General features: G+C 46.3%; 2 protein-coding genes across 9 annotated transcripts in view; one reads left to right on the top strand and one right to left on the bottom strand.

The window, feature by feature from the left end:
• Window positions 1-4: 4 nt before the first annotated feature.
• CCNE2 (cyclin E2) lies at window positions 5-24,477 on the top strand. Of its 6 annotated transcripts, XM_086741041.1 has the most exons (13): window positions 5-32; window positions 4,740-5,247; window positions 11,152-11,190; window positions 11,277-11,385; window positions 11,562-11,621; window positions 13,594-13,745; window positions 16,160-16,295; window positions 18,718-18,864; window positions 19,792-19,887; window positions 20,658-20,792; window positions 21,602-21,713; window positions 22,528-22,682; window positions 23,117-24,477. In XM_086741041.1, the coding sequence occupies exons 3-13, from the start codon at window positions 11,177-11,179 to the stop codon at window positions 23,216-23,218; spliced, it is 1,218 nt and encodes a 405-aa protein (XP_086597167.1). In that variant the 5' UTR covers window positions 5-32; window positions 4,740-5,247; window positions 11,152-11,176; the 3' UTR covers window positions 23,219-24,477. The 6 variants fall into 6 exon arrangements, with proteins under 6 accessions (XP_086597167.1, XP_086597169.1, XP_086597165.1 ...); XM_086741043.1 differs by lacking the exons at window positions 5-32; window positions 4,740-5,247 and adding an exon at window positions 8,989-9,056 and having other exon boundaries at window positions 11,565-11,621; XM_086741039.1 differs by lacking the exons at window positions 5-32; window positions 4,740-5,247 and adding an exon at window positions 8,989-9,056.
• The window catches only part of INTS8 (integrator complex subunit 8), a 27,227-nt gene continuing 24,702 nt past the window's right edge, over window positions 24,475-26,999 (bottom strand). For all 3 annotated transcript variants that reach the window (XM_086741036.1, XM_086741037.1, XM_086741038.1), the window contains 5 exons: window positions 25,966-26,016; window positions 25,214-25,287; window positions 25,068-25,132; window positions 24,921-24,964; window positions 24,475-24,639 (listed from right to left, as the gene is read on the bottom strand). In XM_086741036.1, the coding sequence (XP_086597162.1) occupies window positions 24,523-24,639; window positions 24,921-24,964; window positions 25,068-25,132; window positions 25,214-25,287; window positions 25,966-26,016 (351 nt within the window). In that variant the 3' untranslated portion in view covers window positions 24,475-24,522. The remainder of the gene's footprint in view (window positions 24,640-24,920; window positions 24,965-25,067; window positions 25,133-25,213; window positions 25,288-25,965; window positions 26,017-26,999) is intronic.

The following is a 26,999-nucleotide window of genomic DNA, read 5'->3' as shown; positions in this document are numbered from 1 at the left end:
TTTGCGTTGCTGATCAAGTGACAGTGCCTGGTGTAAGTAGCGTTGGACATCTCTGCCAGCTGCCGTGTTTCCTGGTCGGCACGCAGAACTGCTGTAGGTGGACAGGATGGAGATGAAAACACATTACCTCTTAAAGTGTGCATGGGGTTGGGGGGGGAGGTTTTTCCTTATCTAGGGTGACCCTCTCTTGTTTCAACTTGTACTCATTGCCTTTCATCCTCCTGTTGTGTGCTGCTGTGAAGAATCTGTATGGAAGGCTGCTGTTAGCATTCAAGAGGTGGAAGCAGGGATCTGTAACCTGTGAGAGACATAGAATTCCTATGCAAGTGTCCAGGGGTACAGTTAGGTAAGACAAAGCCAAGCCATCTGCAGCCAAACTTGCAAGGGATGTAGAGGACAGCAGACCTTCCACAGGTATATCAGCTGCAAAAAGAAGATTAGAGAAAATGTGGGCCTGCTGCTAAATGGGGCAGAAGGCCTCATGACAAAGGACTCCATGTCTTCTTTGCCTTGGTCTCTGCTGGTAAGACCAGCCTTTGGGAATTGCAGACCGCTGAGGCCAGTGGGAAAAGCTAAAGCAAGGAAGATCAGCCCTTGGCTGAGAAGGATCAAGTTAAATGCTTAAAAGGATGGGACATACCAGATCTATGGGACACATCCATGACTGGCGAAGGAGCTGACTGATGTAATTGTGAAGCTGTTTTCAATTATCCTGAAGGTGGACAACGGACAGGGTTCCCGAGGGCTGGAAGAAAGCCAATGTCCTTCCTCTGTTCAAGAAGAACAAGAAGAATAGGGGGGAACTATACAAGAGTCAGTCTCACCTTGATCTCTGGGAAGGTGAAGGAGAAAATAATCATGGAAACTGTTTCAAAACATGAACAAGAAGGGCTGAGAGAGTTGGGGTTGTTCAGCATAGAGAAGAGAATGCTTTGGGGAGACATTTTTGCAGCCTGTCAATACTTAGAGGTGGCTTATAAGAAAGATGTGGATGAACTTCTTACCAGGGCCTGTTGGAATAAGGCAAGGAATAATGGTTTTAAAGTAAAAGAAGGTAGATTTAGATTAAACATAAGGAAGAAACTTTTTACAGTGACAGTGGTGGGACGCTGGAACAGGTTGCCCAGAGAGGTGGTAGATGCCCCATCCCTGAAAACATTCAAGGCCAGGTTGGATGAGGCTCTAAGCAACCTGATCTGGTTGGAGATGTCCCCGCTCCTTGCAGGGGCGGTTGGACTAGATGGCTTTCAAAGGTCCCTTCCAACTCAAACCATTTTATGATTCTGTGATTAGGAGTAGCCAGAATGGATTTATACAGGGGAAAGCGCGCCTGACAAGCTGATAGCCTTCTATGATTAGATGACTTGCTGAGTGGATGAGGGGAGAGCAGTAGACATTGTTTATCTTGACTTTAGAAAGGCTTTTAACACTATCCCCTCGTAACATCCTCCCAAACTGATGAATTACGGACTGTGTAAGTAGATGGTGAGCAGATTTGTTGAACTGGCTGAAATGCTGTGGTCAAAGTGTTGTGATCAGTGGTGTGAAGCCTAGCTGGCAGCCAGTTGCTATGGGTGCACCCTAGCAATACTGAATCTTACACTTTTTAAAAACCTTCATTAATGGCCTGGGTCATGGAGCAAAGTGCACAATTGGCAAGCTTGCAGAAGACAGAAGGAAGAGTTTATACACCAGAGGGCTGTGCTGCCATTCAGAAGGACCTCCACAGACTGGAGAAACGGGCTGTCAGGAACCTCATGAAGTTCAACAAGGAGAAATGTGGAGTCTTGTACCTTGGGGGGAAAATAACCTTAGGCACCAGTACACGCTGAAGGCCAACTGTCTGGAAAACACCTTGGCAGAGATGGCCCTGGGGATACTGGTGGACACCAAGTTGACCGTGAGCTAGCAGTGCACCCTTGTGGCCTCAAAAACTGAAAGCTTTCTGGGCTGCATTGGGAGCAGGTGGAAAGAAGGTGATCCTTCCCCTCTGCTCTGGCGAGACACATCTGAATGCTGTGTCCAGTGCTGAACTTCACAGTGCAAGGGAGATGTGGACATACTGGAGTGCATCCAGCAAGAGGACAGACAGATGGTAATGGGATTGAGGACCAAAATAATGGGGAGAGGCTGAAACCTGGGGTTGTTTAGGCTGAAGAAGAAAAGGCTCAGGGTGATCTTGTCAAGGTGTTAAATACCTGTTGAGGGCAATAAAGAAGACAGAGATAGTCTTCTCCAGCAGTGCCCAATGAAAGGACAAAAGGCAACGGGTGGTACCTGAAATATGGGAAATCCTGTTTAAATGTAAGAAATAGGCTCACTGGTCTTCTCTGGGTTGTTCTTTTGGCTTTTACTGAAATCATGTGTGATTTGGGGTTTTGGGGGGGTTTTTGTTTTTGTTTGGTGTTTTTGTTTGGTTTTTTGTTGGTGGGTTTTTTTTTTTTTTTTTTCCCTCTCTGATCATCAGGGATCCTCAATCTCTGTGCCTTTTGAAAGATCATGGAGAGTGGCCTTGCAAGGACGTCAGCCAGCTCCCTCAGCACATTGGATGCAGGCCGCTGGGCTCCATGGACTTCTATGGGTCGAGCTGCTGCAAGTAGTCCATGACTCGATTCTCACCCACTGAATAAATTGGGTGACAAAATGATCTATTTAACTGACAGCGATGAAATGGAATTTGTACAACAAAGCATCCATCTTCCCAGAGAAAGCGCTGAGTAAAACCTTCCCTTTTCAAATGTAGATTTTGTGGCTTGTGCATTTATCAAAGCAGCGAGTCTATGCTGAGAGCCGTACAGTATTCTGCAGGAGAAAGCTTGACCAATTATGCCTGTATAATCGTATCCACACAGATAACCCAACATGGCTACACCAATAGTGTTCCTCTTGGGGGTGCTTAGTTCAGATTTAGTGCAGCTTTTTAAGTTTAGGTTGGACACTTTCCAAAACATCAGGAACTAGTGTTTTTAAAAACTTCTCTGTGCCAAAGCAAAAATATTCATATAAAGGGTCATATCAATGTAACTATACTGACTTAAGTTCTCACTTTACATTCTGCTTTTCCTGTTTACGTAAATCCTTGTGTGTCTCTGATGAGGATAGCATACTAATTGCTGTTCTCTGACATTTAACGCTGATGGAGGCACTCTGCTTCCTTGTTGAGTTGCTCACTATCTGCTTGCTTTGTCTCATTGACTTCTTTCGGTGTGTGTTTATAACCACAAGATGCTGTTACCTTCATTATTCAGACATACTTGCAAGTAGGGTTCAGGGTTTTTGACACACTTAGAAATGACTCATCAAAAGTCAGGCTGGTCCCGCCTTGGCACTGTCGTTCCCGTGATGTGGTCACGATAGATCAGTCTTAGGATAAATAGGACTGAACTGAGACTTAACAGGATGTGTATAAAGTTTTGTTTCTTCAGTCAGCCTTTTTCTTCATGAAAATATTGTTCTGGAGCTACTGCTGTATGACTAATACTTCAGAAGTTAGTCTCTTGACTTGGTCCAGAGTTTTGTGGGCGAATTGGTAGTTGAGCATTCAAATACCTTAATGAGGCAGATACAACTATATTGTAATTTCATGGGCAAGCTAAGGAAAAAGACTAATAGACGAAAAAGAAGACCCAGATAAGAGTAACAAAACTAGGCTAGTGGCTAGGAGCAGACTTCAGATCTCAACTTGCAGACATGGGCTGTGTCGTAAGTCTATACTTTCTCCTGAAGTGCAGCCTTCACATTGTTGTGTCCGAGCAAGATGACCTAGTCAGGCGGTATAATAATAAATATAACTATGCCCCAAAATCAGCCTATCTGAGTGCTAAAAGAATCACAGATCCACTGGAACGGAGCTCTGCAGAGAATTGGTAGAGGCAAAGAGAGGTGAGAAAGAGGAGGGAGGCCTCAGGCTCTTGGGGTATGTAGATAATGGCCAACAGCCGTCAATTTTTGCAAGGTGAGTAAAGAAGATGAGATCATGATTAAGAAAGGGGAGATTGACATGGGCAGGCGTATCCCCTTGTCTACTCCCAGCAGTGAGTTTCAGCTCTAGCTCTGCTGTTTGTGATGTGAGAGTGAGGAATATGGGATGGATGTGTCCTGTATTAAGTGGGACAGAGAGACAGGAATTTGGTTTCTGTGGCTGATGCCAAACCACTTAACAGCTGAATTATATCTTTACCAAATATCTGCTAATGGAGGGCAGTTTGGGGTGGAGTATTATCTCCTGCACATCACCTTTGGCCCTGGAGAGAGCCATAGTGTGCCCTAAACATAGCCAAGGTTAGGGCTGTGGAGAATCATAAGTCTTAGTCCTCCAGTGTTGAAAAAGCATTTGCTAGAGTGCTTGGAAGCTGGAGCATCAACAGTAAACATTCTTCACCTTGCATGCTTGGGAGGGAAAGTCCTGAGCCCAGGGCACAGCAGCTGTAGGTTTGACGGGGTGATGTGAGCCATCTGAGTGAAGAACCACATATGCTTCTAGGTCAGGGGCCTAGGAGAAGAGGGGCCAGGGAGAAGAGGGCCTTCCCCTGCACCCAGCCACCTGCTTCTCCAGGTGGCAAGGGAAGGGGTTTCTCCTCACATGCTGCCCACTCTAAGAGGTCACGGTGAGGATAAGTTAATCTATTTTGTTTTTTAAAAATACTGTATTATTGTCCTACTTGTGTTTGACATGACTCTCTTCTGTGACCTGAGATTCCTTCTTTTTCCCTGTCTGCACTTATCTCCTGCTCCAAAAGGTGTCACGTTTACAGCCTGGTGGTGAAGTGATGCTGGAAAACATGAGGCAGGTGTGCCTTGTTCTTTCTTTGAGCTGCAGACAGGAGATCCAACTCAGGGGTAGGTGAAGACAGACTCAATGCTTGGCTGGTGGTAACAGGTGCTGCTTTTTACTGCAGAGATGCTGTCCTTACTCTGGGGTTTGACTGGGGGCTCTATTCAGGTGATCAGCTGTAAAGGTTGTACTTTAAAGGTGTTTCACCCTTTGTGTGTTGAAAGTGGGAGTTTAAGTGTTCACATACAGGAAAGGGTATGGGTCTCTGACAGGACATGGATAAAGTGTCTCCTACGTAAAAGGGCTTTCAGGACAAGATAATGTTTATTCCAAGCTTCTACTGCTGAGGAAGGTACATCATCTCAAGAAGAAAGGAAGAGGCTACTAATAAAAGTGAGAAGGACACTGTCTGTTGGTTTCCTTTATGACTGCTGGGAAGTGATGGCACCCGCTTCTGAACGCGAGTTTAAAAGGTTGGTAACTCTCACTTGCTCTGCTCCCCCCTCTTTAAACGCATGCCTTGAAATAATCAAGACAAAGAGGAAATCCTTGTATCATGCTATGCTGTTGTAGGTCTGACCCTGCAAATTGTAAGACAACTGGTAATTTATTCTTGATCTCTACTTGAGTTTTCTTCCTCTGTTATAAAAATAACTATTAGTAATGGTTGTCTTAAGGGGATCTGATTGTCATACAGGCTGCTTATCAATAGCTGGTCGTTGCCTATGCTCTCTGTTGGTATCGACTTTAGAGAAAAGTATTCACATGTCTATGACTAAAAGGTTTACTCTGTGTTATATTTTAGCTAACAGGTTCTTAATAACTGTAATATGGGCTCCCTCCCCCAATCAGAAAAAAAAAAATCTAAAATAAGTTAATCTCAAAAGGTCTTAAAAATACTCCTTAATGCATATTAGACTGGATCATGCCTCGTTTGAAAAAGTCTCTGAAATGAAACAAGCAGAAAAGTAGTGAAATAATACAGGTTCTAAGAGAAAATGGTTTTGAAACCTCAAGGTTTCAAGTTATCCCATGCTGTTCAACAGAAAAAAAAAAATTACCGTTTGGGAAGGGCGCAACTTCCTACTGAAGGATTCTTGTTTAGGAAAGGTGCTTGGCTTAGGCTGTGTAGCTGGAGCCATTCTGCAATAAATAAACTTAAAACTTCTCCTAAAAACAATGAAGTTCATCCACACAAGAGTCCTGGAGGCTTTTTTGAAGGCCTTTTCCTTAAATAAGTTATAGAATAGCTTTGACGGCATGGCTGTGACTCAAAAGGACAAAACCTAGCAGCACAAGCAAATAACCATGGTGAAATATTTACTGCAACAAGGCAGGAATATGAGGAGGGGGGTGATATTCCGTGTTACTTTCCGCCTAGAATACAGCGGAGCTGCATGCAGATGTTTATAATGAAATACTGCTCCCTGTCTTGGGAATAACCAGGTGGATTCAGAAGCTCTGGGGAAGAGCGGTATTGAGCACACTTGGTAAATGGATCGATCCTCAAGGCTTTCGATCTGTGCTTTATAGATCCCTAGTAGACTCTGAGCTCTGTCAAAGAGATCCGTGAAAGGATAACTGAGAAAAGCAATTTCAGCTGTGTAAGCTTGTAAAGAAGGCCCTGCAATTCCTACCTTTCCAATGGGGTTCACACCTTTTCTGGAGCGTATCTAGAAGTGATAATTAGAAAAAAAAAATATAAAAAGAAAACCACTACTCTACTGTAAAAGGACTTACCAGATCCCAGCACAAATACTGCGTAGCAGTTGTACTGTATTTCTAGAAGCTTGAAAATTCTTCTCTCTTTTACACTCATCCCCCCTAAGGAGGCATCCACATAATGAAAGAGGATGTACTGCATGTTAACTCACTTGGAAATGTCCCAGTGTGGACTAAGCCACTTTAGTTTTATTGCTGCATCAAAAGGTCAGCACGTTAGCTTGCATTAAAATCAAAATTTCATTGTCTGTAGCAGGATTTTATTAGCTTCTGGGTTTTTTGTTTTTTTTCTGTACTTCTGGAAACTTATTGGACGTGTTGCTGGCAGGGTGGAGAATGTTTATGAGACCTGGTGCATTTTCCACTACTGAGGCAAAACTGAAAACGTGGTGGCAAGGGACCTGCAGCACCTGACATCAAGAGGTGTGGAAAAATAAGCATAATAGTCATCACGGTCTCTGTACTGACACGTCTTCATGGCAGACCCGATCCATTCAGTTTTTAGCTGCTATTCACTTTGCAGTGTTCTGCTTTCACGATGTGCCATGGAATTTATTCCTGATGCACCAAAGCCGCTTTCCTGCTTGGAGGCTGGCTGCCACCAAGCCCTAACCTGACATCTGTGAGGGGTGGAGGCTTTTCAGGTAAAACAATACTTTGTGTCTCCTCTCTTCCTGGCCCATGAAGCTTGTGAAGTTCTAGTTCTTTTCAACAAGTTGGCTGTAGTAGGGTTTCAGCTTCAGCAAGTCAGTTAAAGGCCCAAGGTTAGAGTTAGGTCAAGCTTGCTCAAATTCAGGAGACCAGCTTCTCTCTGTAGTCGGTGGAGTGGGAGATGCACTTCCAGACAGCGGGATGTATCATGCTGGTGGACTTCAGGGAGATCAACCAACAGAGCTGCCTGCTGAAGGCTACATGTGCTTTAGGCATCCTGAGCTATGACATGAGTTAGATTTCTTGAAATGAGCTGGTGCAATACAGACAGTTGACAAAGATTGTTTCAAAGTGCCAATCGGCTTGAGCAGCTGACAGGAGTTTGTGGGGGTTTTATGTTCCTTTTGAGCCACAACTAGCAGATTTTCTTCATGATAGGGACTGGAATGGGCATTTTGCAGAGCTGAGGAGGCTATATGGCTGCAACACCCATCTTGTACATCTGTCTAAATGCTGCTTTGTCTGAAGTTTGCAGGAATTGTTGTCTCCACTCCATCAGGTACTGCAAGCACCCGCAGTTGCGAGGTGGCCCTTGCTGCCCCAAACTTGTGACCCATTAAACTGCTGTTAGCAACCCTGCTGTAACATCTCTGCCTCTGCTGGGCTGTGCTGCCTTCTCTCTTGCCCTTTAAAACAGCAAAGCAATCAGAAGGTAAGCGCCAAAACCTGTTTATCATGCTTAATTACAATAATATGTATTTGGAGGCAAAAATTATGTGTACTCTTTAATAGCGTTACACTTGGGAAAAGAAAAAGCAGAAGCGAAAAAACTGATGAAGTGGTGGATTTACTTGAGGGCAGCTGTGGCTTCCCTTCGTGCCGTTTTGCCGCACGTGTGCTCCACACTGCAAGCGAGCAGAGGGAATGTACCCGCTGCTTCCCGTCAGCAAAATGGCTGCCAGTACCCAGGTGAGGGCCTGCCTCCACCCACAGCCCCTGCCCTGTGTGTTTTGGGGAAAAGCGTGTGCTCAAAGCATTGTTAAGTGTATGGTACTGTGGGTTTGGTAGCTTTTGGGGCAGTGTGGATTTTTTTTGGATATTTATTAGGAAAACTGCAGTGATCGGGAGGCGTGCCAGGTGCTGAGGTTAAGCTTCACTCTGCAGCGTCGTCTCCTGACGGAGAAGGGGGCTGCGAGGTGGGGGCTCCCTGCCCTCGGCTTCGGTGGGACCCCGAGGGGCAGTGGTGGGCCCGGCTGACAGGTTTGGAGAGTGGACAGGGGCCGTCCGCGGGAGACCCTGGAAGCTGTGTGGGAGGCCTTTTTTTTCTGCTGGGGCGGATTTCTCTGCCGTTAAACACGCTGGAAAAAAAATTAAGGGAGAAAGAAGGGACCTCAGAGGTGAAGGCCCAGGCCGCTTGTGGCAGAGGCGGGTGCCTTCACGGGACACAGCCGGGCGAGGGCCGTCCCTGTGCGGTGAGAGGGGTGGCGGGCGGACACCCCCCCACCCGTGACGCGGGGTGTCGGTGGGCTGTCACAGGACTGCTCCCGCAGGAGTGGGGTGTGGGTGGGTCAGGAGGACGGAGAAACGGGGTGCCGGGAGGGACACACACGTTCCGCTGACAAGGGCTAGCGGGCGGCTGCCCTCGGGCGGGCGGGAGGAGCCGCCCCGCCCCACTCCCGCCACGGCCGGAGGGCGGGGCGGCGCAGGGCGCGCGCGCGGCGGGGGCCGTGTTTACATTCCGCCGCCCGCTGCACGTTGCCGCGGAGCGGCGCGCGCCCATTGGCCAAAGGCGGGAGGCGGCCCCGCCCCGGGGCGGGCGAGCGGGCTGCGCCCAGCCGGGCGCGCGGCGTGCGGGGCAGCCGGCGGAGCTGCCCCGGCGGGGAGCAGGCACCAGGCCTCGATGCAGCCGGTCCGGAAGACGGCGCCGGGGGCGCCCCGCAGGCCGGAGAGAGGAGCCGGGGCTGCGGCAGCGGGCGGCTCTGCCTGCGGGGTGGCAGCCCTCCTGCTGGCCCTGCCCCGGCACTGCCCCGCCGCTCTCCCGGGCCGCCTCCGCAAAGGGAGCCGGGGCGGGTGGGGTGGTGGGGTGCCCCGGGGCGGCCCTGCGGCGGGGTACCGCCTGGGCCGGGGCGGCCCCGCGGCGAAGGGGCGGCGCTGGGGCGAGCGGGGCGCGGGCGCGGGCGGACGGGGGGCGGGGGAGCTGTCTGCCGCCCTCGCACATGCGCAGCGCGGGCCCGGGGCGCGCTATATAGCGACTTGGCGCCGGCGCCAGCTGAGCAGCGCGGCCCGGGCGGCGGCGGCAGAAGAGGTGCGCGGGGGGCCGGCGGCGGGAGGGGGTCCTGCCGGTGCGGACGGAGGGCGGCCACCGCCGTCGTCGTCGTGGCGGTGGTTCAGATGGTGGTGCTAGCGGTGGTTATGGTGGTGACGATTGGTGGTGGCAGTGGTGTTGGCGCTACCGGCAGACCCGGTGTGAGGGGATGTGGGGGGCGCGGGAGCGGTGAGGCGGGCTGCCCGCCCGCGCGCCGTTTTGGAGGGAGAGCGGCTGAGGAGAATCGGAGACTTTGGGGGGGGGGGTGCGCCTGCCCGCGGTGCCATCCCGCCCGGGGCGGGAAGCGCTGCCGGGAGCCGCTGCAAGGGGCGATGGCTCGGGCGGGAGGTAGCGCAGCGGGCTGGGGTGTCGGCGGGAGCCCGCCATCGCCTCCCACCCGTCACCCCGGGGCCGCCAGCCCGCCGGGCGGCGAAGAGCCCGGTGGGGGTGGCGGGGGGCGGGCTGCCGGGTTTTGGAGGGAGACGGGCGCGGTGGGGGCGGGGAAGCCGGCCCAGCCGCTTGGCGGGCTGACCCCGATCGCCCGCCCGCGCCGCCCGCCCTCACCGCACCCCGGCCCCGCCGGCTGCTGGCGCCCCCCGCCCTGGCCATCGGGACCGGGGCACTGGCGAGGAGGGCGCCTGGGGGGAGACACCCACCCACCGCCCCCCAGCTCTCCGATCCCTGCGATGCCCTGGCCCCAGCCTGCCCTGAGGGGCGCTGAGGGGGTCCCCGCCTTGTGTGGGGTCTCCCCCGGAGGGAGGGTGTCCTGGCTCGGGGGGGCGGGAGGTGGTGGTGGTGGTGGAGTGGCTGTCCCCGTGTGCGAGGGTGACGTCCCGGCAGCCCCCCCCTCCCCCTTCAGGTTTTGGAGGGAGCTTCTCTCGCAGCAAGGCGGGAGCGCGGGGGGGGTGCAGTGTTGCCCCGCTCTCTGCCCCTTCTGCACCCCTCGACCGGTGTGGGGAGGGGGGAGGAGGGGGGCAGGCGGCTGCTCGGCCCCTTTTGGAGGGAGAGCGAACGCGGGCATCAGCGGTGCCCCCCTCCCCGCCCCGCATGACCCCCGGGGCCGGCCGAGGCGCCCACCCGGGCCGGCGCGGCGCAGGCCGCCGCCTCTTCCCCGCTCGCTGCAAATTGGCGCGGAACCGGCGCGGCGGGAGCGCGGGCGGCGGCTGGGCGGCCTGGCCCGGCCCGACTCAGCTCGGCGCGGCACGGCCCAGCCCGGCAGGTGGGGAAGGGGGTGGGGGGCCAGGCGGCGAAATGGCCCCGGAGGGGAGCCCCTCCACCCGCAAAACGTGTGTCTGTGGGTGCCTGGTGGCTGCAATATGTGGGGATGTAGAGGGAGTGGGGGCGGGGGGGGGGGGTCACAGCCCCAGGGACCTCCCCACATCCTTTTGCGTGGGAAATGCCACTTTTGCAGCTTCCCCCCTTGCCCCGGGCTCGACGAGCTTAGCCAGCCTGAGCCAAGCGACTGGCATGTGTGGGCATCCCTGCGTAACCCGCTTCTGCCGCGTAACCCCCAGGAGGATGTGGAGCTGTGTGTGATTACGTACCACAGGTGTTCCCCACACCAGTGAAATACCTGTGCCCTTCCATTTCAGTTGTGTAAACCACTCTGCCCTTTGTGATGCGTCTTGCAATGCAAAGTGTGGAAATTGGTCCCAATTTCTCTTACATTAACTGAGCTTATGTTGTTCTTTTGATCCAGGTAGAGATCTTGTAACTCAAAGAAGATGTCAAGACGCAGGTAAACTGTTTGCATCGTAATACGCTAAGCTCATCTGTATTCATCTAACAACTGCTGCTCTCCTAATGTCTAATATCCCTTTGCAGCAGCCGGTTGCAAGCCAAGCAGCAACAGCCACTGTCATGTCAAGAAGAGTCTCCACAAGAACTGCAGGCGCCAGAACATCTCCAGACCAGAAAAAGAAGAACAGCAGAGGTGACTAGTTTGAGCAGCTTGAAAAGTCTGATAATATTGAAAGTCCTCCAGTGCATTTGGATGGGAGAATCTTTGCCAAATTAGAAAGTGGGGCAGGAGTAGCAACAGTTTTCTTTAGCTTTAGAGATGGGTGTGTTGGTCATTGTCAGTGTATTGATGTGTGTGTCTCTTCTCAGCAGGAGATTAAGAAAAAAGAAGATGGGAAAATTGCTAAAAAGCATCAATATGAGATTAAGGTAATTCAGTCCTGATTACTGGTTCAAACTAGGTGAGAGAGTCCATCTGGTTTATGTTGGTCGGTGTGAAGTCTTTCACACTAGAAAGCACTGAATAGGGGAGATTTCTACATTCAGGTACTAAAAACTATGGGAGCTTTGCACCTTGGCATCTTTTATACCTTTTTGCGCTTTTTTTAATACATGGCTTTGCAGATAAAGGGCCCTTCAATGTGGGAACTGCTGCAGAGTAAGTTTAGGTGTAAAAATGAGAATAGAAGCAGGTATTTTAGAATAATTCCACACGCACAGCAGGTAAGGCCTAAAGACAAGTCTAAACACGATCATTGCACTTGTTTTAACTTAAGGTGTGGTTTCATGGCCATTTAGTTAAGACAGCTCATAACTGTGCAGGCCCTCTTTACTTTCATTTAACAGTTCTTTGGATTATTTAAGTCAATTTCAGAATTTGTTTTAACTAGGATAGGCTACTCCTAAACCAAGTGAGGGGCTTTACAGTTGTTTATTTTAAAGTGGATTAGTAAAATAATGTAACTTTCTCTTGCAAACAATCCAGTTTACAGTTACGTTGTTTGTAAAGCAAATGAGACAAACAGCTATGATGAAGCAAAACTTTTCTGATTGTGGAGTTGTCTTTGCAAACTTTGTATAGGGAAAAATGCTGTGTAAGTACATCAGCTGTACTTGGGGTGAAACTGCGTGTCACAACTTTGCTGAAAGGGGGAAATCCTGCTCCCTTTTCTTCCCTTCCTTGATAGCTGGCCGCGCACTCCATCTCCTGCCTTGCTCCATTTTGTGTTCTCTTTAAATGAAGCCATATGCAGGTTCAGCTTGCTAATTTGGCACTACAAAATGAGTTAATATTCTGCTGGGTTAGTGAGCTGAATCAACTCAGCAGAGGGTCTGACAAGCATCAAAGCTGACAGAAGAAGGAAGGGATGGGACTTGTGCAGTGAGGATCAGAGAAGAGAGGAACAAGCAGGATCTCCCTTGTGGCTGTGTGCTGTTGTGATCAATTCTGCTGGAATATGTAACTTCACTCTTTGGGTACTTTAGCCTGGCTATAAGTAGGTTTATATATACTAAGGAAATCACATGAGGTTTACCTTGAAAAACAGCTATATAGGAAAAGTTTCTGTGTTCAGGGGCAAGTGTTGCCATTCTTTGGGAAGGGGATCCCCCCCTAACTCCACAGAGCATAGTTAAAGTTCTGTGTCACCATTTTGAAGGCTGTCAGCCATTACAGCATTGCATATGCTCCATGCATTTGATACCTCCTTACTTGTATTGGTTATGTACAACCAAATAAGTATTGGTGAAACAAGTTACAACTAAAGTAATCTAGAATTCCTTCTTTGAAGCTTTCTGCGTGAATAACTTTGGGCTCTTCTCCTTTTGAGTCATTGCATCCCGTATTTGGCATTGGCACGCTGAGAGATAGTTCACAGCTGCTGCCTGCTCAGTGGGTATCTAGCTCTGGAGCTGAGATGGGTGGCTCCTCTCTGGAGTGCTTAATTGGAAGATAACAAGTTGCTGAATTTCCACTGAGAGACAGTAGAACCCCCACCCTCTCCTTTCTTTTCCCTCTGAGTAGATAAGCAGATAGGACCGGCAACCTAATGTCCTGTGTTTTATGAGTACCTTTGCCTTATGTAGAGTAACTGCGCAGCTTAAGCAATGGACAGGTTACTTGTGGGTTCATAAACTGAAGACAGTGGTCTTCCTCAAAGCTGAGTTTCCCAAATTTAGCAAATTTCCAAATTCATGAAATTTTGTTTAGACATGTTCCGTCTTGACTATGAAAGGCTTTGTTGGCATTTGATCTTTCTTAGTTTCTGTACTTGAACCAATGTTGAGGTCCAAAAAGACTAATATATGTTACATATATTGTTGCTGTTACTGTAATCTACTCTCACCTTTCTTGCTGTCATAGTAAAATCAACACTTTAAAGATACCTTGTTTATGTTGCAGAGTTGTTGGCCGCCCACGATAACAGGAGGCGTCTCGCCTTGCATAATTATTGAAACACCTCACAAAGAATCAGTAACCACTGACTTCTCAAGATTCAAAAAATATAGGTTCAGAAACCTCTTCATAAATCCGTCACCTCTGCCAGAACTCAAGTAAGTTTACTGGATGCAGCAGTTGTTGATGTTTTATCAAATATGCTGAACTACTGTAGTAAAATCTGTTGTTGTATTGTGTTTACGTAATGGTGGGAGTACTCAACCCATACTTCTGCTTGTCTCCTTGTCCCACAAATGAGTCTATGTCCAAAAAAAGACAAATTCTGTTGTGTGGTTGGTTCCCACTGCCCCTCCGATCTTATAAACAAACTAGACAGATAATTTTTGCCTTTCAGAGCTGTCATGTTATAACTTAACACTGGAGACTTTGAGTGGTTAAGAGGCATACAGTGGTTAAACTAAACTTCTTTCAGTGCTATTGGAACTGAGTGACCAAAAAAACTAAGCAATGTTTTCTGTAGGAACTTCAAAATGTACTAATATGCAAATAAACTTGTGGCAATATTGCTGTGCAAGTAGCTTGCTAATGCAATGCAGTATGCTTGGTGCAGTCACAGTTCTACAAAGTTCCCCTGCTGCAGAGGGATAGATCAGCTGTATAAATCAGTTTGCTCAATTTTGGAATTTCTTAGCCATTCAAGTGTATTAGATGAGTAGAATCATAGAATGGTTTGGGTTGGAAGGGACCTTCAAGGGTCATCTAGTCCAACCCACTGCAAGGGGCAGGAATATTTTTGACTAGATCAGATTGCTCATGGCCCTGTCCAACCTGGCCTTGAATGTTTCCAGGGATGGGGCATCCACCACCTCTCTGGGCAACCTGTGCCAGTGTTCCATCACCCTCATTTAAAAATTTTTTTCCATATATCAAGTCTGAATCTACCTCCCCTATTTTGAAACCATTGCCCCTCATTCTGTCACAATAGGTCCTGTTAAAGAGTTTCTCCCCAGCTTTCCTCTAAGCCCCCTTTAGGTACTGGAAGGTACCCGGAGGTACCTCTCAGTAAGGTCTCCCCAGAGCCTTTTCTTCTCCAGACTGAACAGCCCCAGCTCTCTCAGCCTGTCCTCATAGGAGAGGTGCTCCAGCTCTCTGATCATCTTTGTGGCCCTCCTCTGGACCCTCTCCAACTGGTGCATGTCCTTCTTATGTTGGGGGCTCCAGAGCTGGATGTAGTACTCCAAGTGGGGTATCACAAGAGTGGAGTAGAGAGGGAGAATCACTTCCCTGGACCTGCTGGCCACGCTTTTTTTGATGCAGCCCAGGATGCGGTTGGCTGCGGGGGCGCATTGCTGGCTCGTGTTGAGCTTCTTGCCCACTGTCATTCCCAAGTCCTTCTCCTCAGGGCTGCTCTCAATCCATTCCCCGCCTAGCCTGTATTTGTGCCTGGGATTGCCCCGACCCATGTGCAGGACCTTGCACTTGGCCTGGTTGAACTTCATGAGATTCGCGCGGGCCCACCTCTCCAGCCTGTCCAGGTCCCTCTGGGTGGCATCCCTTCCCTCCAGCCTGTCAACCACACCACACAGCTTGGTGTTGGCAAACTTGCTGAGGGTGCGGGTTGCTGTTGGTATTAGCCTGGTGTTTAATGAAGAGTTGTTCAATTTACTGGAGTGCATTAGGGAAAAATGAAATTGAGAGACTTGTGAATGAAACAAGCAAGTAACTCTCCAGCTTTTAACTCACGATGACAGCACAATGGAACTGATCTGGGTTAGAATTTGTAGGCGATACCAGTGACCAGGTTCTGCTTGGGGAAAGGTAAATATACAACAGCAAAAACTTCAGTAGGAAAGCAGGATTGTATGGATTAACCTGCTGTCCCCCTTAGTAACTGTAGGATGAGAAGTACTTCTAAGATAAAAAACACCTCAATTCATAATGGCAACAATCACAAATTAAAACCAAGCCATATTAATGAAATAGGCATCTTCTTCCCAAGTGGACTTGAGTGCTTGTAAATTGTCAATAAACAAAACTTGTTTTTGTTTTGTTTTTCTCACAGTAGCCTGTTTCTGAGCCCAAAGGTAGGGAAAGGGAAAAAGGAAAAGGAAGGGATGGATGAGTGACTTTTAAACACCATCTGTAAATGTTTTTCTTAAACTAAAACAGACAATTTTGTATATATTTTGTGTTTCTTGGGGAGTGGGGTGGACTTTTTTCTTTTTTATGGGGAGTGGGGTGGTTTTTTTTATATTGCTTTCTGGACTTGCCGCCTAACTGTGCAAAATAGGAAACTCTGGTTGTTAAGATGCCAGTTTGGGATGCACACGTTCAGTTTTACTGGCTGTTCTGTAAAACTGGACTTGCTGATGATCTTGGCAAGCTGCTGTTGTGGTGCTGTAAAAGGTTCAAAGGATACCTGCAGTTTTCTTGTTACCAGAAGGATTTTTCATTATGCAGAGTTTTCTTTTGTTTCTAAATATCTCTGAACAATAAATGATGTTTTTATACTCCTTTTGTGAAGGTGTATGTATATTTAACAGTGCTTTTTGTAACTTTTTTTCTGTAGCTGGGGAAATTCCAAAGATGTATGGCTGAACATCCTGAAGAAGGAGAACAGATACGCTCATTGCAAACATTTCACGACACTACATTCTAGTTTGCAACCTCACATGAGATCAATACTGTTAGACTGGCTCTTAGAGGTGTGTTCTTCTACTTTGCCATGTGCCTGTGAAGTTGGCGGATAAAAACGTGGCTTTTATGTAAAAGCTAATAGCAAAATGTTTGGTAATGATAAATGCCAAAACATTTTTGTTTGCAACAAAAGGATTTCAAGTTACTACTTTTGGTCCTCTTGGTAAGCTCCATTTGGTCTTCCCTGGCAGGAAACACTGAACCTTCCACACAGGGCAGTGAGCAATAGTATTTAATTTTTGCTCTTGCCACACTGCTTCCTGGAAAGGGGACAAATCTAGTTTTGAGACGCTTGTATTTAAATTACTATAGCCAGATTTGTTATGGAGCTCTAACTTTGCATCTTATACTGTCTCTGGGCCATGAGACAACTGCATCTGTGTTGAGGACTTGAGTTATCAGCCTGGCCCTGTCTACATCAATAACTCTTGGATGTCAGCCCCTAGCACTACTTTGTGATTTATTAGTGAATTTTTAATTCTACCCTATGAAGAAAATAGAGCATTAGTAACTGGCATCTGCAGGTTCTTGATATAGACAGATTCTTATTTGAAAAGTGTTACAAGTAAGTCGTATCCATATTCCAGTGTAATTACTGTTCTTCAGACTATTTCAGTTGTCAAACAAAATGGAAGCCCCCCATCTTGGCAGCCCATGCAAAGGAGCATTAGTGTTGTAAAGAGAGAGCTACTCTGGAGGTGTTTAGAAGAACTCTATATCTGAGCATATTCGATCACCACTGCCAAAAGCAACTTCGGCCTCATGCAATCCTTGCCCATCAGCACAAGGGATCTTGCAGGTTTACCAGTTCTGCATCAAGTACTCCAGGGAAGCAGATGTTAGTAGCACTCTTGGTGGGACAGCTAATAGCAGGAAATTTCAAGCAAAAGAAAGGGGCATGTGGTGCTTTTTTTTTGCCTTTTTTTTTTTTTAATATAGTCTGACTATTCCAGTTGTGTACTTCATTCCTTCCACTAATGTATTATTTACATACTGCTATAAAATTGTGGTTTGTTACTTTTTTTTTTTTTTTTTTTTTTTTTTTTTAAATCTTTAACTCTAAAGAAATCATCCAATTAAAAAAAAAAAAGTCAACAAGGGCCTTGTTGTTGTCCAGCTCAGTGGTTCTATATGCCACAGTGGATTACAATCCTGGAAACTTTGAGCCTTCCAGTAGCTCCTAACATTGTCTTCTGTAACATTATAACTGAGATACTATTTAATATGACCAAGCGTTATTACCGATGTTTTGACAACACACTTTTACAGAAATTGTGCCATTTATTCATGGGTGGGCCTGGTCTGTACGTTTTTAGTTCTGAGTCTTATTTGGAGCAGTAGTTAATAATATCAGAGTAGCACATCAATTGGCAAATATTAGATCAGCTCTAAAAGAATGAGCGGTGGTGTTCCTGCCAACCAGTTGCATTTTTGATGGTCAGGAAGGGTTTTAATTCACAAATGGGCTTTCAGCCTTATCTTAGGAAATAGCAAATGTAGTGAGATTTTATTTTGATTTTGTATCCAAGTGAAATAATGAAGCAGGGCAGGGAGCTTGGACTTAGGATTTATTTCTTGGATATTCTTTCCTGTTGACTGCATGTAGATTATAAGTAACTTATAGATATCTAACTAGTTTCTAGAGATGTGGATAAGCTGGAGTTGTGGTAGACCCATGCAAATTCAGTTAGAGATTAGAAGAAAAAGTAGGCCTATGCATAAAAACTCCAGACCCGGGCAGTCTCCTTTCCTTTTTTGTTGAGCTGGCATTTGAACTACTTTGATACAATGCAAGTGTTAACAGTTCTCCCTGCCAGGGAAACCCGCAACTGTATGGAGCAGATGGCTGTTCTTGCAGTTTTGTTCCTGCTTAGCCAGGCTGTTGGTGTGCCTGAGGGGTGCAGGCAGTGCTCCTGGCTTGCCAGCAGAGCCCCCTCGGGCAGGAGCTTCCAGGCTTATTTGCTCTAGAGCCTAAAGTTTTGTAGTGGTTTTGCCCTGGAACAGACCTACTAGGACTACAGGGAGGATCTGCCAGTGACTTCAACTTGAGGTTTGAGCCCAGAGTATTCTTAATCAAGCAAATTATGGGGCAGGGGGGAGGGTGTTGCTATTTCCCCACCCCCCTTTAATGAGGCTTTCTTCTTTTGGTAGAAAACTGTACTTACTTTTAGGAAAACTGGATGCTACTTAGGTTGGAAAATGTGTACTTTAATAGTACGTATCATAGACAATCCATGTTTAAGCAGGAGCATGGGAAATACTTTTCCCAGTCCCATACTAACCAGTACATCCTAACGCACCTAAGTATGTGATAGTTTGTGTGTCCAAAAGATAAAATTGTACATACTGTTTTTCTGTTAAAGCTTGACTGCTCCAATGTGTGTACACAGAGTTTTTAACAGAAAACTTTTTTTTTTTTTCCTGTTGTAGGTATGTGAGGTGTATGCACTCCACAGGGAAACCTTCTACCTAGCTCAAGACTTCTTTGATAGATTCATGTTGACACAAAAGAACATTAACAAGAGCATGCTTCAGCTCATAGGAATTACCTCATTATTCATTGCCTCCAAACTTGAGGTAAGAAGCTCTGTTACAGGGAGGAGAATATTAGGTTTGGAGTGGTGTACATACAACACTGAAGGTCAGAAGGGGGAATTTTTTTTCTCTTCCTTCACTTGTGCATATGTCAATCTCTTGGAATGTAGTCTTTGTCCTCCCTTTCCTCAGCAGCAGGGAAGGAGACCAGGTAAACTTAAAAGGTGTGCAAATGTGCTAGGAGTAGTTTTGTTTTGTCTTTGGCTAAATATGCAGCAATTGGCAAACAACCTCAGGAATGGGTGTGGGACTTGTACAAACCCAAGCCTAAGTCTCAAACTGCCTGTACATCAGGCTGACATCCCTTTAAACTCATCTGGTGGAGTGGTTTTTTTCTTTTAAAGTTAATGTAATCAGTGCAGTGATGGTGGTACATTACATTGCACACTACATCTGTGAACCCAGAGCATACTTTTGCATGTCCCCTTTTGTAGGTCACGGTAGGCTATAGACTGAGAGGAAAACTTGGGATATTAAGGTTTTATACTTGGAAACCTCCCGCTGTAGGTGTTGTACCTAAAGCCGAGGTAGTGCGCTCTAAGCAGTTGTCTATCCCAAGAAGCGTGTGTGTATTTTTACATCAAATGGAATAACTGAGTAAAAAGCGATATAAATTGAAAGGCTGTTCTGATTGTTGGGTCAGCATTTATTTTCCCAAAAACTAGAAAAAAAAAAATTGCAAGAAATCCGTCATGTTTTACAGCATGATAACATACAACCCATTTGTTTTTAGTATCTCCTCATCCTGTGGGTTTTAAGTCACTTCATATAATTAGAAAAACACTGTTCTAACATAAGAAGTGTTAATATTTCAATACGGACTGAAAAATACTTGCCAATCTCTTCTTAGGCTTTCTTAGAATTGTGAGGCACTCTAATCTTTGCTTTTTTCACCCCCTCCCTTTAAAGGAAATCTACGCTCCTAAAATACAGGAATTTGCTTACGTCACTGATGGTGCTTGCAGTGAAGATGATATTGTAAGAATGGAACTTATTATGTTAAAGGTAATAACTTTGCTGTGTTTGTAAATGCTGGTTGAAAGACTGTCCAGCTGAGCCTTGTCTTTTAATGTCACTTACTTGCTTAGAAAAGGAACATGTTTGTTATGTCCCTCTTTCTGCAAAACAATGAAACCCACATTGTATGTGCAGCAGACCTGTAGAGCCCCTCGGGCTGGGGTGAAATCCGTGCCTGTTAGACAAGGACAGATTTCTCAAGCCTGTTATGAAAGTAAAGGCTCTTAACAGGTACAGCCAGCCACGGGACAGAAGGCTGTCGCTGTTGCGTACTGCCCCTGCCAGTGTCCTCTGCTGTACAGGAACAGGGGCCTCTAGCAGACCCGGGCAAAGAACTGACACTACTCAATGCTCCTCATGTTGGGAAAGATCCATCCTTACTGTCACGGGACTCCTTACACATTTACTCTTCTTTAATAATACTAGCTGCAGGCTCCGGCAGCTGGCCTGAAGGCTTGGGGGCAATGCTCTCATTTCCTAGCTTCTGAATGAGGAATCTACGTAAGGTACAACTGCACAGGCATAGAAAAGGGAGTTGATCTCAGTACATCTTTGTGCTGATTGTAAAGCAGCCTGTTCAAAAAGTAGTGAGAATGCAAGCTAAAATGGGCATTTGAATTTGAAATTGTATGTAATCTTTAGCATCTTTGGAGGATCTCTGCGATAAGCTCAGAAGGGGAGGTGTGGGAAAAAGAGATCAGAGCACAAAACTGTCCTTGCGTGGTTAAGATGCTTACCTGTTTGTTTAATACTCACAGGCTTTAAAATGGGAACTCTGTCCAGTGACAATCGTCTCTTGGCTGAACCTCTATCTTCAAGTGGATGCTCTGAAGGATGTTCCGAAAGTGCTGCTACCTCAGTATTCTCAGGAAAAATTCATTCAGATAGCACAGGTTCGTAGTAAAATGTACCAGAAAATGCTCTTTTTTTTTTTTTTTTTTGGAGTGATTACAAGCACAACTGAACATTACACCCTAAAAGCCATTAAAGAATCATTTTCCTTGTTTAACCTCACCTGTTACTTTGTTAAGGAATGTGTAAGTTTGGCTCTGCCCTCTCTCATACTCAGTTTTGGGGAGGAGCATCCGTGTGTTTCTTGTCTCCCTGCTGTCACATATTTTAAGGCTTTTCTGTACACTGGAAAAATAAAAATCCACCTTGTTCTTTAACTGCTATGCACTATGGCGGCAACAGCACTGAGAGGAGGATGGGTAATCTAAGACACCACGGAGAGTTAACTGCTCTTACCTGCGTTATCTGTAACAGTGTTTCTGTGTGTTTGCCTAGAAGGTAGTCTGGGGAGTGTTTTGACTATTTTGAAATGCCATGGTTCAATTGTTATGAGCATGTGTTTGTTGAGAGAGTCTAAGTCACTGAGCTGCTAGTTTTCTGAAATAAAAATATTATCTTCTGGACCTCTGTTAAGAGTTTAAAGGCGTACTTAAATCTGTGCACATGCAAAAGTGTCTTGCATGTTACTCGTAAAGTGCAAATTGATTTGCATTGTAACTCTGTGAGACCCACTTTAACTGAGATTTGTGCCAAAAATAAATTAGATGTCTGCAATTGATGCTGAAAAGGTCAGCCATGTTACAGAGCATAGACTGTAGGACTGCTGTGTGCATAGCAGTTTCTGAGACAGGATTATGCTGAAGTAGCATCCTGTTAAAATTTGTAACTCCTCTCCACTCTGTTTCCTCAGCTCTTAGACCTGTGTATTCTGGATGTGAATTCTTTGGACTTCCAGTACAGAACACTAGCTGCTGCAGCGCTTTGCCACTATACCTCCATTGAAGTAGTTAAGAAAGCTTCAGGTAAGAAGCCTCTGTAAAGCTTGGGCTTGTTAGGCAGGGAATTCTGAAAGCTGCCTCGTGCCTGAGGCTGCTAAGTGATTGGTTTACTAGGCTGCCAACAAGCTAAAGCTACACAGGCACTAATAGTTGGTTCTTCTGTTCTCCCCTTAATTTCACTTCCTTCCTACCACAATTTCAGATGTTACAAAGAGTCTAAAAAGAAGGAAACACTTTCAGAAGCTTAGTCTTAGCTAAGGAAATGAAGCAGGGTTGTCTTCCTTGCTTTTGGGCTAATACTGCTGCTCTGTGACTTCCAGTTGTTTTGGGGATCATTAACTACATGTTATTTGTCTACTTTTTCTCCTAAATTGTAGTTATCAGGCAGTCATCCTCAGCTGCCAGCACCACTCAGTTAACTTTTTTGCTAATTCCTACCTTGTGCCTCAAAGTGGAAAAAAAAAACAACCCAAAACAAAACACTTAACTAAGCTGAGCACTTGTGTGTACCACAAGGGATGGTGACAATAGTCCATGTTTTAGTGTGAAGCAAAATCTTGTGCTCAAGCTGAAAAAGTCACTTCAGCCTCCCCTGGTAAGGACAGAAACCCTCATGGCCACAGAGCTGCTTTGCTCAGGAGGCCTGTGCTCGCCATCCTCTGCCACAACACTTTCAAGTAACAAACAAGTGCAGGGAAATACTGAAATACTGGGAGTTTCTGGGAGGATGTTTCTGAATTTTCTATCTGCAGTATTGTTATTTTAAATTTGTGACCATGTCAGAACACTGTGCAACTCCCTTGTGATTTCTAAAAACATTGTGTTCTATACCTTCTAGGCTTAGACTGGGACAGCATTTCTGAGTGTGCAGAATGGATGGTTCCCTTTGCGAACGTGGCAAAAAAAGTCCCTGTGAAGCTGAAGAACTTTAAGAAGGTTGCAGTAGAAGACCGACACAATATCCAGACACACACCAATTACCTGGACATGCTGGTAGGTGGTTTGTGGTAGGTAGGTAGGTAGCTGCCTTGCAGCTCAGGCACTTGAGTGCATTACCTGCTTCCTGAGGCAGCTAAGGGTGGCCAAGCACCTTCGCGCTTGCACCTGGCCTGGCTTCACCTCAGCTGGTGTGGTCTGGCCTCCTTTCTTCCTCCTGCTTGATGATGCTATAAACTAAAGGTGTTTTTCCATAGCCATAAGCAATTACAGTGGCCATAAGCAATTACTTAGATTAAAAGTACTGGTGAAGTGTTTAAAAGATGATCTTTACTTTTGTTGCTTAACATCGCTGTGGATTTTTATTCAGCATCCTAATGCTGGAGTACATGGATTGTACCAGCAGGGTGAGGAAGCACTGCTGAATACTAGCAAAACAAAAGTAGAACTTGTCACAGCTATTAACTGTTGCCCTCCCCTCCAATACACAGGAAGAAGTTAACAATGGAGTTGCCTCTACTGCCCCAGGTCAGTTATCACCTGTGTCAACGGGAGGAATAATAACCCCTCCCAAAAGTACAGAGAAGAAATGAAATATGGACAACAATGTTCCTGAACAGCTTCAGGAACAGAACTTGGTGCTTCACAAGACCATGCTAAAGGTGGCTCATGCTCTTTACTGCTATTCAAGACTTGGCCAGTAAAAGAAGCATCAAACAGAGCCACAGATGGAAATTGAGACTGGTGTCCTCCTACAGACTTGATAAACGATTTAGACCAAGCATCCCTCCGTGCTCTGACAGGAGCCTGGACTACTTTCATCCATTCTGACATGACTTAGTTCAACTCTGAGCATTCCTAACTTATGAATTTTAAGAACTTTTTAAATGTAGCTGAGTGGCAAAGTTTGTCCACTCAACTTACTTGTCAAACTTGCTTTAACGTGGGCTAGCCCTACAGAGGAATTTAATGCCAGCTTGTACATATACCTCCTCCTGAGGATTTTTTTTTTTTTCCCTCCTTTTCCTGGTAAGGTCAGAACTTAGTGCCTGCCAGTTAGTCACCCATGAGCTCAGGTACAGTGTTAGAGGTCAGTGGGTAAGCAGTTAACTTTTCTGAAACCACTCTGCCCTTGCGTTACAGTGTAGGCAGCCCTGTATCCCAGTATCACATTCTAGCTCCACATGAGGCTGATGGATTGAAGGTGGCGCTTTAGGGCTGCAGTAAACTTCAGTTCCAGTGCATCACTGACCTCAGGTAAGAGTACAAGCAACAAAGGTGCTGCTGACCTAACCGTAACTGGAAGAAGTACAGTCCTTGAAGGAAGGAGTGCTGTTTGATACCAACTTTCAACATGAACAAACAAGAACTGGAGAGGGTATGGAAAAAAAAGTGAGCCGCTGGTACTCTACAACCACTCAACATCCTAGGAACAGTATTTTAAACTAACTGTGGAGCTGTATTTTATCAGTGTTTATAAACAGCATTAACTACTGTGTTTTCCTTGAAATATTCACTACCTCTGCCTATGAGGTGCTTCACTTCTGTGATGAAGGGACAGTACTGGGAAAGATGGGTATGGGTCCTCCTCCCTCTTCCACGATGCTCCTACCTGTGCCCCACTAGAGCATCAAGTGCCACCCCAATTCACATTAAACTCGTGCTCTCAGCAAACTTGAATTCCTTCAGACAAGCCATGGTGGAACTAGCTGAAGTTGCTTCCAGCCTTCTGTACAGTTTGTAAAAATAAGGGGTTTATTTTAAGATTTCATCTATTTCTAAAGAGAGATACTAGACTGTAAATGTTGTATAAAAATTTAAATGAATTTTTAAAAATAAAGCCGTGAAAGATTTTTTTTCACTTTTATACATTTTATAACAGTCTTCCAACATTAGCCTAGAAGTAAAGCTTTGCCATTGCTTGAAGAAACTTCTTTTTTCTCCTCTGTGCAGCAAGCTGTAGGACTTCCTCAGGATTACTGGCATTCAGCTCTGTCTGGCCAATGGCTTTTATCTGAAAACAAAAAAGAGGAGGGAGCACTAGCAAGGGTCAGGCCAGTAAAGCGGTTTCATTGCAAGGCATTTGCAGCCCTAGTTCAACAGGTGGGGTTTTTTTGGTAACATGCTATGCTACCCCACCGCCATCCAAGTACAACTTCACATCAGCATCCAGCCTCCTTTAAGAACTAGGCAACAAAATTAAAATGAAGTGACAATTCTTTTCAAAGCTGGTTTCAGGGAGGAACAGACACACCAAGGAAGTACCATGCCCCCAGGCACCCTGTGGTCACTTACTGCTATCTGCCGCTTGTCTGTCTCGCCTCTTTTGTGGTGGAGATCTGAGGGCGAGTCAAGAAAAGACACTGGGGTAGGAAATGGACCTTTTCCAGCCATGACCACCCAGTACCAGCTTTCTGCAGTGGTGTTCTAGTGAAAGGATACATGTCAAATACTCCAAGATGGTGACATCCCAGATGTATTCGTAGTAAGAATCCATGGCATCATGACTGAAATAGAACACAGGCTGGGTTACCTAACACATTCACACATTGCGCATGCATATTTATAAACTCTGTTGTAACATTTACCTGTTTTGTTCCTGCAGTGCCTTAAACGCAGTTTTATAGTCTACTTCTCTGAGGAACTGGCATAAAATAGCTACCTGTAAGGAAAGACTCAGGTGATTTTCAGAGCCTCAATTCCCCACAAACTGAAATCTTCCACAGAACAGTGTTCTCAGTAATCCCACCCCACTTCCAGACCTAATCAAGTGCTGGTTTCCAGAGCAACAAAGTGCTGAGAACATACACAACTCATTCTGAAATACCCACAACAGTAGTAGCTAAAAGGAAGAAAAATGAATTTTACTCAAACCTGAAGGGAGTGACTCTGCTTCCAAGTTTCTAAATGCATTTAATAGCTCTTCAATCAGAGCCTAATATAAGCCTTGTTACTGAACAACAACAGCCACATTGGTTACCATGAAGAACAAGTGCAGATTTACAACACTGCCCCTCAGATACCGTACTCTCTTAACTCTGCCCTTACCTAAAAAAAACCAAACAAAAACCAACTCTATCCTATGAGAAAAATGGGACAAACAATCCCCCCAACTATTTCTACTTTTCAGAACATTTCCAAGTATATGTTTATTTACTTGTTAATTTGTGTCCTTTTAGTGACCCAGAAGCAATAGTAACAAAGTGTATTTTACTGCAGATTGCACCTACAAGGAGAGTTGGATTCAGCTTTACTTTTTAGAAAGTTCTTCCCCCCCCCAACTTTTAACATCAAAATATTTATAAACAAATGTTTTACTTAATGCCATGTTTTACCTTACCTGGGTGTGACAGTTGAGTAAAGAACAACACTTGATCATTCTTTTTATCACCTACAGAATGGTTAAAAAACAAAATACAAGTTTTGAAATGGAACACAGAACTATTTTTTTTTTTTAAATACAAGGGAATAGCTACCTACGTTCTTCGAACCCCTACAACAATTCCTGGGTTTTAGCACATCCACTGTCCAACTGAGCTTTCATCACTTCGGAGACTTGACAAGCGTGTGATATGTGCCACAGAACAAAGCGCTGTGTGTCTGTAAGAGTCAGACTGCGGGCTGTTCAAAAGCTTCACCTTTATCTCGTGCCACCCACAGAAAAGGCCTGACCTGAGTGGGAGCAGCACGGCGAGCGGGCACATGGACAAAAGCTCTCACACCCTGGCAGACACGTGCTGGCGAGCAGCAGTGCTGCTGTGTGACAGCACAGTGGTCCCAGCCGGGGCTCCTGCAAAAGGCACAACTTTAACTGGACCATGAACGCTCAGGATCCCAGGCAGGGTCTGAAGCCCTTATTTGCTGTCTGAAGGGGAAAATTAAAGGAGCAGCAATTGTGCAGAGTACATCAACAACCTCCTTTTCTGGGTCTAGACAGTTCCCTCCTATTGCCTACCAAAACAGTCTACAAGTAACATAGTGGGTTCCTAATGATCAAGACAAAAATGACCGCAAGATATCACCGGAATGTGCTGTGGCTGTGACTGAAGATTCTCATGGGTGGAATCAGCAGGCTCCATCCACATGACACCGGCACCAGAAGCACAGTGGGAGCTGGACGTTTCCAGTGGCTGGAGGCTCAGGTCAGCACTCCAGCGCAGCTGGTGAGGCAGCACAGTGCTGTCCTGAGCTGGTCTGCCCACCCAGCACTGCACAACACAGTGTGGCCCAGCAGGGACGAGCTGGGAGATCACCACACCGCACGGTGACACGTGTGCCCCTGGCTTTTTCATTTGTTCACTACCACATCAGAGTCCAATACCGGCACTTTCCCAGTTGATACCTCTGCATATTCAGTCTCCACAAACTAACAGA

This window comes from Chlamydotis macqueenii, chromosome 2 (genome assembly GCF_036417535.1).
Source record: "Chlamydotis macqueenii isolate bChlMac1 chromosome 2, bChlMac1.mat, whole genome shotgun sequence".
NCBI classification, from domain to species: Eukaryota; Metazoa; Chordata; class Aves; order Otidiformes; family Otididae; genus Chlamydotis; species Chlamydotis macqueenii.
The sequence above is the reverse complement of the archived record's forward strand: the minus strand, read 5'-3'. Positions and strand labels throughout refer to the sequence as shown.